Here is a 10,000-nt window from a genome sequence, read left to right on the forward strand (position 1 = left end):
TCGCTTTCAATCATGTCACTGAAGGTCACCAGCTCTCATTGAAAATAAATGATCATCGGTTGCTTAGTCGCTGTGAGTCACTCTGTGTGAACGTAGCATTTGTCAGCTCTGTCTTACTTCCTGCTAATCAATTTAATGTTGTGTTTAGGAAACTAGAAGATTAAAAGAAATCGCATCCATATCACAAGAGACAATTACTGTCATTTTCCATAAACCACTAACCTGATTTCTGTCATTTTCTGGAGGTTTTTTCCTCCATCTTCTATTCAGAAATGTATCGTAAGATGTTTTGGGGTTGGAAATCTTTCCTAACTTTCTACAGAAATTCCTTTATTTAAAAAGTATACACATTTCTTCCTGCCTTCAAAAAACGACTTTAGTTTTATTACTTACTTTTTTATTTTACATTTTATTCCAGAAATGCATTTCAGTGTGTCATGGTCATAAACTGTGTATATATTAAAATATATTGAAATATATTTAAATCTTCGTCCAAACCTTTAATATTTTTAATCATGGATTTGAATCACTTGCTTGTTAAAAAAAAACAACAACAACAACACTGGAAGCTTTTTTTTTTTTCATTCAAATTTAACATTGTATACATTTTTACTCCTTTTATTCCTGCACTGGGAATCTGTTTATTTATTAATTCACATGATCTCTAGAAAAAATTCATTCATCTGAGGTGCACTTTTAGATAAATAAACAATAATAAAGCAATATTTTTGCCAACATATCGACCATCAGCTAGTCAGGACTCGAAATAAAACACTATAATACATTTATAATAGAAAACACTTAAGATGATTAAGGTTATATAAGTAATAACGTGTGCTTTTAGATAAAGACAGTTCACATGAACATTAGATCATCTGTTCAGTACTGAATGAAGCTAGCATGCTAGTTAGCTTTAGCTTTAGCATTTTGCTCGTTTAGCGACTTTACCTTCGCTCTTCCCTGTGATCCTACAGCAAAGACTCTGCAAAAGCACGTTGGGAGATTTCTGATCCAAGGCCGCCATTGTCCAGATATTTCCCTCCTGTTGTTGTTGGAGAAAAGCAGCAGTTTGGTCTCTGTCTCTATGCGGTCCTCCATCGGCTCGCCATTTTAACGGAACGCGCGCACAGTTGCAAAAAAACAAATCAGGTACGGAATGAAAATACGTCCGACTGGAAAAAGGACTACACATGGTTCCTTATTATTTCGTTCCTGACCCGTGAACTGAATTTACTAGACATTTTATTTCTTTTTACCCCGATTAAAATAGTGTAAAGTTCAGTTTTTCGGTCATATGGAAGTCATAATAAACAATTCATTTTTTTTTCACATTATTTTTTTATAGAACAAATATTAAATTCACAAAGAAAATTGGAAACGTAATTGTATCATTGTACGCCTACGTAATAAATAATTCCTTATATATATATTTTTTTTTTTTAAATTTGTGTTAATAAAACAACAACTAAACAACTAACACTTTTCAAGGGAAGTAGATAACAGCTGGACGTCATTGCAGCTCAGTTGACTTATTTCTATATTATATTTAATAGTAAATAATGTTTGGTCATTGGCACCATTTCCATTTTTACCACTTGCTATCAAACATATAGACAAAACAAAGCAGCGGTGGTTAAAATTTGGTAAATAGACATGAAAGGAATAGAGACAGATGAAATCTTTTATTTTATTTTATTTTTAATATAGTAAATATTGCCTAGAAGACAGTTTAAAATGAAAAAAGGGCAGATGTGGGACAGAAAATGGTGATACGGTACTATAATATGAGCTGGACAGCTGTGTCTTATACAGGAAAGTCGTTTATATCTGCACAAAAAAAGTCATGCGAATTGTTGCTTGGTTTTATTTTAAAATAAACTCACTAAAGGTATTTAAATCTAGAGACAATGTTAGTAAGTTGCCAGGAATGTTCTCACAAAGTTTTGACGTCTCTTACAGTTTTGACCTCAGACTTGGGGTTTCAATGTTCACCCATGTGACCCTGCCCTTTAATTCAATTCAATATAATTCAATTCAAATGTATTTCTATAGCAATTTTTACAATTGATATTGTCTCAAAGCAGCTCTACAGAACATAAACACAGAACAAAGGGTTATTATAAAGAATAATATAAAGAATAATATAATACAAATATTCAAGATTAATATTAGATATATAAATATGTTTGTATTTATCCCCAATGAGCAAGTCTGAGGTGACTCAGGTGACTGTCGAGAGAAACCTTGAGAGGAACCAGACATAAAGGGGAACCTCATCGTCATATGGGTGACACTGGAGGGTGTGATTATAAATATACAGTCTGATAAATGTTGTATTGATGAGGAGATTGTTGTCCTCAAAGACCACATAGAGTTTCATCTCCTTTTTAGTATAGCAACTGGATCCCACTGGATCTGGAACAACTCTGGATGCCTCAGGATCCTGACAGAGTCGGTCTCATCTCAGTGGAGGACCAAAATCTTTATGGCACGAAAGACAATTGAAGCTGGTACAATCCCAATGCCTCGGGATGGGTAGAAAGAGAGAAACAGTGGAAAGGGATTAACGTAGCTGCTGTTCATAATATTAGCAAGCACTAGATAATAATGGGCATTTGGTGCACAAAATGGTTCATTTCTAATTGGTCCAGTTAACTGTTAATTGGTTCATTCAACATTTTATAGCTGCCAGTCATTGATTAGGACACAAAGCTTTACTACTGCTGCCTGGGTAAGAAAATGTGCATTTGGTCTAACATGATCATTTCCAGCCGTATACTGATTTAGACGTTCAGCCCTTACAAGGACATTTGAACTTAATACCTACAGCCTGCACTTATGAAAGATGTGTCATGGTCCAAATGATTAATCTTGTGTTCTACAGACAGTCACATCAGGCTGAGTCTGGGTTGCCAGGTATAATTCACAGAATCATGACAGAGACACATAATCAAAATATTACACTACAAATATCACTGAAGAAGGTTATGTAGGGATTATTATGTTGACTTCAAATACCCAACATTTTCTTTTTCATTATAAGCATGATATTATTATTCTTAGACATTTTTTTCTAAACGCTACTCCTCCTACTGCTTTTGAAGTACATGCACCAAACTTGGCTAAGCAAATTTTCTAAAGTGAATGTGATTACGGTTTTCCCAGTATGGAAGCTCAAGGTTTCTTATTATCCCATAGAATTCCATTTAAAATTTTGAATGTTTATACTTCCATCAAGCTCAGCAGACAGTAGATATGCAAAAATCCATTTGTGCAAGTTTCCATTTATTTACATTGACTGAATCTTAAGATCCCAGTTCAGCTCACACACACATCTGCGACTCTTCTCTCCTGCTTTCTTAGTCACTATATCTGTAATGGAGACTCTCAATTCATTTACCTATCCACGCCACCCTTATTAATACTATTGACTCTATTTCAGCCTCTTGCTGTTTTGCACAATCCTTTACAAATACCTCATGTAATTGCTGCTATAATAATGTGTTCATTCCAGTATTTCTGCACAAGCAATATTGAATGAACATGCAATATGTACACTGGTCCATGCTGTTTCTGTTTATTGTCATTTGTGTAATGTCTTTTGTGTAATGTCTTGTATTTTTTGTTTGCACTGTCTTTTGTCCTGCACTGTCTTTCTGTCTTTTGTCTTTCTGTCTTTTGTCCTGTACTGTCTTTCTGTCTTTTGTCCTGCACTGTCTTTCTGTCTTTTTTGTCTTTTGTCCTGCACTGTCTTGTCTGTCTTGTTTGTCTTGTCCTGCACTGTCTCGTCTGTCTTGTTTGACTTGTCCTGCACTGTTTACACCAGGTTACACAGATGCACTTTATGTATCTAGGACTAACTCACTAAGTCCTTAGCCCTGTCTTTGTTTTATGTAGCACCATGATCCTGGAGGAACATTGTCGCATTTCACTGTGTACTGCAACAGCTTTATATGGTTAAAATGACAATACAAGCTTCTTGACTTGAATTCTAAATGTATTGGCACCCTATCTGTCTATCTATCTATCTATCTATCTATCTATCTATCTATCTATCTATCTATATATCTATCTATCTATCTATCTATCTATTTAATTATTAATACAATACTAAGTGGAATTACAAAATTACAACATACACGTCCCATATATGTGGTTTATCCACAGACCTAGAATTATAACCTAAACACATACAAATGATTATAACAAATAAAGTACATTTATGAGCAGACCCAGCTTGTAGGAATGAAAAGCATGTCACAATATGCATGTAGAAATAATTCAATTTCTGATTTCGGAGTGTTTAAACGTGTTATTAACTATTGCGGATTATTTGCAAACATGGCAACACGAAATAAGCGACCGGTCAGACCGAGTGGTTTTTAAAATTAATGTGGGCGGGTGGGTGTGACAGGAAGTGCGCATGCGCGCCAGGGCTCGTGACGTATTTGCGAAAGAGGAGAGGAGAGTAGAGCAGGAGCGGCAGCGGCAGCGGCAGCGCGCGCGCACAGCATACAGAGAGACAGACAAGACGAGACAACACACGGATACGGTAAAGCCGCTCCGGGGCAACAGTTTGGAAACGGAAGCGTTAAAGAGCAAAGCTTAAATCCGACTGAAAGCCGCGGTTTACTTTGACGACTTGATTAAAACGCGCAGCTCTGAAAAGTATGCAAAGGCGCGAGCGCGTCGCACGCGCACCGGAGAGAAATCAATCTTAGGTCTTTAAGGTCGGTGTCGAGGGAGAAGGAAGAGCCGCAGGAACAGACATGGGTCAGAGAGAAGGCAGGACAATCAGCTAGCGGTGTTACATCCTAAAGAGAAGAGAAAAGACAGAGCACCTGAGAACAGATCATGGATTTCAGTACGATACGGAACATCATCACCAGATGGGTTAGTACGCACACACACGCATACACACACGCACACACACAGGTAGTTCATCCTGACAACTTGTTGGTCAGATGACGGTAAGAAGCTGCAGGGTGTGTGTGTGTGTGTGTGTGTGTGTGTGTGATCTGTCATCAGCCATGATGTGTGTAACATCACACAGGTGCAGGAGAGAAGATGGTCATTTATTTAGTGGGAAATGAGACAAAAATATTGCTTTTGCAAAATGAACCTAAACATTAATAACCATGGAGAAGATGTAGATCTTTATTTAGACCCCCGAGAGAGAGAGAGACAGAGACACACACACAAACACACACACACACACACACACACACACAGATCGAGAGAGAAAGACAGAGAGAGAGACACACACACATACACACACACAGAGACAGACAGAGAGAGAGCGAGAGTGAGAGAGAGAGACAGACAGACAGAGAGAGACAGAGAGAGACAGAGAGAGAGTCAGACAGACAGAGAGACAGACAGACAGACAGACAGTGCGAGCGAGCACGAGAGACAGAGAGCGAGAGACAGAGAGAGAAAAGCAGCTTATTGTATCTGACATAACACAATCCTCTGCTGCAGGTTCCAACATGCTCATGTAAACAAACCTGTTTTAGCAGTAAGTTACAGGTGGGCCACCCAGACACTTCCTGTTAAATAGGTAGTGAGAGCGCTGACTACAACAGGGCCGTTCAATATGATATTTTTCACTTTTTTTTGACCACAGCTTTTGTTATTCAGCTGATACCCGACACCTGATGCAGAAATTCTCACAGTAGCTGGTGGCAAGTTATGAGAAACAAAATAATCTCCACGAGGGAGGAGATTTTACAGGGTTTCACTTGTGTCATTTACATCTTCAAGACTTAAAATAGAGCAAAACTGCTCTAAAAATGGCATTACTCACTATTTCACTATTAGTGTTGTGTGTCTTAAGATACCCAAGTCTTCAGTGGTAAGATGAAAACAAGAGCAATATATTCTTCTGATAGAGGTCATATAATATAACACATATCAAGAGATAGAGAGATCAAAGATATATGTATATATATATATATATATATATATATATATATATATATATATATATATATATATATATATATATTCTCGATAGATAGATGGATATCTAACTGATATATTTACACACCTGTTTGTGATTCCTCTCAAATGTGACTCTTATAATAAACTATTTTTAATTTTAACAGCCGAGAGTCGTATTCTGTGGTACTGACCTGGTGTTATACAGTGTTACATGAATCAGGCCATGTGTTTAAGCCAATTAACAGCTACGACTCTTCTCGTGTCCCGATCTGTGCCTATATCCCCTGCTCCCTCTGACCAGCGAACTGTTCTCACGACATACTTTTCCTCCTACAGCTTATCGTTCGGATTCTTTTGACACAAAGCTTTTGTAGTCCGTCGTGGAATTTTATTTCACCCTGAAAATACACGAGTACAAAACATCCACAAAAAAAAAACACGTCCTAAACGAGCGGAAAGTCTTTAAGGTTGCGGCTTCGGACACGTCGTTTGCTAAAGCTTTTAAAGCCACACGCGACCTGATTACGGAAAATACACCACGGTTTTATCGCACCGTAAGCGTGTTAGAACTGCGAGGATGAATTTCCAGTCGAATCACGTAGTCGGCGAGATCGAGGAGCTGGATGGGTCACGGGTTTGAGGGGGAATCTGTGGGTTATAAGAATTTTTTTTTTATTAAATTAAAAAAACTTTTATATAATTTTTTTAACATTTAAATAAATAAATAAAAATTCTATAAAGGTGCTGTTTTTTTTTAAAATTGGGTTTATATGCAGATCTTATATGATGTTGTTTCGGCGTAAACTTCAGGGAGAAATGACTTCATAAATAGTTCCAGTTGAACCAGAACTGAACATTTTGATATGAAGATCATCTGATAGTGAAAATGGTGCTAGATTGCATTTTTATGCACTTTTCTTTCCTGGAAGCTTCGTGTATATCAGCGCTTCGCTTCTTCTCTAACACTGATCACAGACTCTCACAGTAACTTGCAGCTCATTGATCAGATCCTTGTTTACTTGTTTGTTTGTTGTTTTTTTTGGGGGGGTGGGTCGGGTTGTTCGTAGAATTTTATAAACGTTCATCAAAAATATTACTGTAAATTGTTTCACTGTGGAAAGTTTAACTTGAAGTTTGATAGCTTTTTTTTGTGGTGTGTCTCGATTCAGTTGTACTGGCCAGTTTATTAGGGACACCTGGACCCCTGTACATTTATGCATTTCATTCAAACCCATCTGGATTTCTGTGACCCTGTGTTGATTCTGGCTTGGTTTTAAATATCGTAGTCTTCTGAACACTGTAACATTGTGGACGTAACAATGTACTGAAGAACGCAAATACAGACAGATAACCTGCAGCATGTCTTTGGAGTTCTTGATGTTTTTGCGGCTCTGATTTTACAGCAAGGCAACAGCTCTCCTTCTCTCTTTTTTCTTTCTCTATTCCTCTCTCTCTCTCTCTCTCTCTCTCTCTCTCTCTCTCTCTCTCTCTCTCTCTCTCTCTCTCTCTCTCTCTATTAAGCCTTCAGTGATGTGATTTTGTCCATGCTGCTGGCTTTGATGCTGGTGGTCTTATTTAAAAAGTGCTGCAGCATGCTTACTCATCTCTGACACCCCGAAGGCCAACATTTACGCGCCGTTGACGGCCGTCTTTGTGATCAAACAGACATGCTAACAGATGCTGTAAATTTCACTGGTGGCCACAACACAGCGCTCATAATGACCGCTGACAGAACGCTGATGATCCGGAGAGACGTCTGGAGAGCCGGCGGGTCCGACATGCACTCACACTCGCACTGAACACGCGGGTCGTTTCCACATGCTGACCGTGTGCTGAAACGCCGTGTCGATTGGTAATGCTGGGGAGGTTTTGGGCTTCATTTGACCGAGTAGTTGATCAGTATTTTGGTTCCAGCTCCAGATTTTTTGTTGTTTCTTGGTTGTGAATGACGGAAGAAAGGAAGTGTGTACAGTATGTCATTAGCTGTGTTTTTGTTTTATGAAAGTCTCTCTCCAACCTGCTGCTCCATGATCTAAAGTGCGCTACTGGAGACTGGCATAGCGAGAGGATGATGTAGAGTGAGACAGGAGTGGAAGATGGGAGAGGACATAAATATCTAGGCTGTTTTCAGAAAAAAGAAAAAAAGAAATCTTTCAGTGTTTTTTTTTTTATATCGCAGTTTTTGAGTAACATTTTGAACTTTAATCATTTTCCCTAAAAGTTTGGACAGTGAAAGGAAAGCAGAATAGAGCGTGCCGAGTACGCGCATGACCTTTTGTCATTTTCTCCAGTTTTATTTATGGACACTCCCAGTGAAGCCTGTATGTTGAACATGAAATTGAAATAGCTGCAGAGTCACAATTGTGGACTTCACACCCTGTCGTATGTCAGCGATATCGAAAGGTTACGTTTTCGCTGACCAAATGGTTGCCTTTGTGGTGAATGATGAAAAAAAAAAGGTTTAGAAAAGATGATTCTCTTCAGATTGACCTGTTATTGTGGACTAGTAAAAGCTTAGTTAAAAAAAAATCTTGCAGCATAATTGTGTTTAAAACAACAAGATTTAATGCAGTTTAAGTTGACTTGTACCCTGCGTTCCTCGGTCACTTGCACACAGCACACTGCTTACTGGAGGGCCATTGAGGCCAAACCCACTGCATGTACTTGCATTCTTCCATAACGTGTACAGTAACACTTTATTTTAGGGTCATTTAACTAGCTGCTTATTAGCATGAATATTAATAGAATATTGGCTATTTATTAGTACTTATTAAGCACATATTAATGCCTTATTCTGCATTATCTTGTACTACATTCTTAATGGTACCCAATACCTAAACTTAATAACTACCTTACTAACTCTTAATAAGCAGTAAATTAGGAGTGTTACCACATGCACAGATAATTTGATGACCCCCCTCACACACTCACTCCCCCCTGAAATAAAATAAAATCCTCCATATATCACTTAGGGGGGGGTTGGTAAAGTTTCGTAAAGTTTCCAATTTGGAATATTTCCAAAATTCCCCAGATTAAGTTCCCGTGGAAAGTTTCCGGAAATTTACCGGAAATTTACTGGAAACTTTCCGCCCCTTTTGCAACCCTAGTGTTGGAGTGCATGTGTGCGTGTGTGTTTTGGAGTGCATGTGTGCGTGTGTATGTTGGAGTGCATGTGTGCGTGTGTATGTTGGAGTGCATGTGTGCGTGTGTGTGTGTTGGAGTGCATGTGTGCGTGTGTGTGTTGGAGTGCATGTGTGTGTGTGTGTGTTGGAGTGCATGTGTGCGTGTGTATGTTGGAGTGCATGTGTGCGTGTGTATGTTGGAGTGCATGTGTGCGTGTGTATGTTGGAGTGCATGTGTGCGTGTGTATGTTGGAGTGCATGTGTGCGTGTGTATGTTGGAGTGCATGTGTGCGTGTGTATGTTGGAGTGCATGTGTGCGTGTGTGTGTTGGAGTGCATGTGTGCGTGTGTGTGTTGGAGTGCATGTGTGCGTGTGTGTGTGTTGGAGTGCATGTGTGCGTGTGTATGTTGGAGTGCATGTGTGCGTGTGTATGTTGGAGTGCATGTGTGCGTGTGTATGTTGGAGTGCATGTGTGCGTGTGTGTGTTGGAGTGCATGTGTGCGTGTGTGTGTTGGAGTGCATGTGTGCGTGTGTATGTTGGAGTGCATGTGTGCGTGTGTATGTTGGAGTGCATGTGTGCGTGTGTATGTTGGAGTGCATGTGTGCGTGTGTATGTTGGAGTGCATGTGTGCGTGTGTGTGTTGGAGTGCATGTGTGCGTGTGTGTGTTGGAGTGCATGTGTGCGTGTGTGTGTTGGAGTGCATGTGTGCGTGTGTGTGTTGGAGTGCATGTGTGCGTGTGTGTGTTGGAGTGCATGTGTGCGTGTGTGTGTTGGAGTGCATGTGTGCGTGTGTGTGTTGGAGTGCATGTGTGCGTGTGTGTGTTGGAGTGCATGTGTGCGTGTGTGTGTTGGAGTGCATGTGTGCGTGTGTGTGTTGGAGTGCATGTGTGCGTGTGTGTGTTGGAGTGCATGTGTGCGTGTGTGTGTTGGAGTG

At 39.4% G+C, this 10,000-nt stretch overlaps 2 protein-coding genes across 2 annotated transcripts in view; one reads left to right on the plus strand and one right to left on the minus strand.

The window, feature by feature from the left end:
- tubgcp3 (tubulin gamma complex component 3) overlaps positions 1 to 1,159 on the minus strand; it is a 26,441-nt gene extending 25,282 nt beyond the window's left edge. Inside the window, exon 1 of the mRNA XM_060860220.1 lies at positions 949 to 1,159. Coding sequence (XP_060716203.1) covers positions 949 to 1,024 — 76 coding nt within the window. The 5' untranslated portion in view covers positions 1,025 to 1,159. The remainder of the gene's footprint in view (positions 1 to 948) is intronic.
- Positions 1,160 to 4,479: 3,320 nt separating this feature from the next.
- Positions 4,480 to 10,000, plus strand: part of atp11a (ATPase phospholipid transporting 11A) — an 81,732-nt gene continuing 76,211 nt past the window's right edge. The window contains exon 1 of the mRNA XM_060860003.1: positions 4,480 to 4,893. Coding sequence (XP_060715986.1) covers positions 4,855 to 4,893 — 39 coding nt within the window. The 5' untranslated portion in view covers positions 4,480 to 4,854. The remainder of the gene's footprint in view (positions 4,894 to 10,000) is intronic.

This window comes from Tachysurus vachellii, chromosome 24, assembly GCF_030014155.1.
Source record: "Tachysurus vachellii isolate PV-2020 chromosome 24, HZAU_Pvac_v1, whole genome shotgun sequence".
Lineage (NCBI taxonomy): Eukaryota > Metazoa > Chordata > Actinopteri > Siluriformes > Bagridae > Tachysurus > Tachysurus vachellii.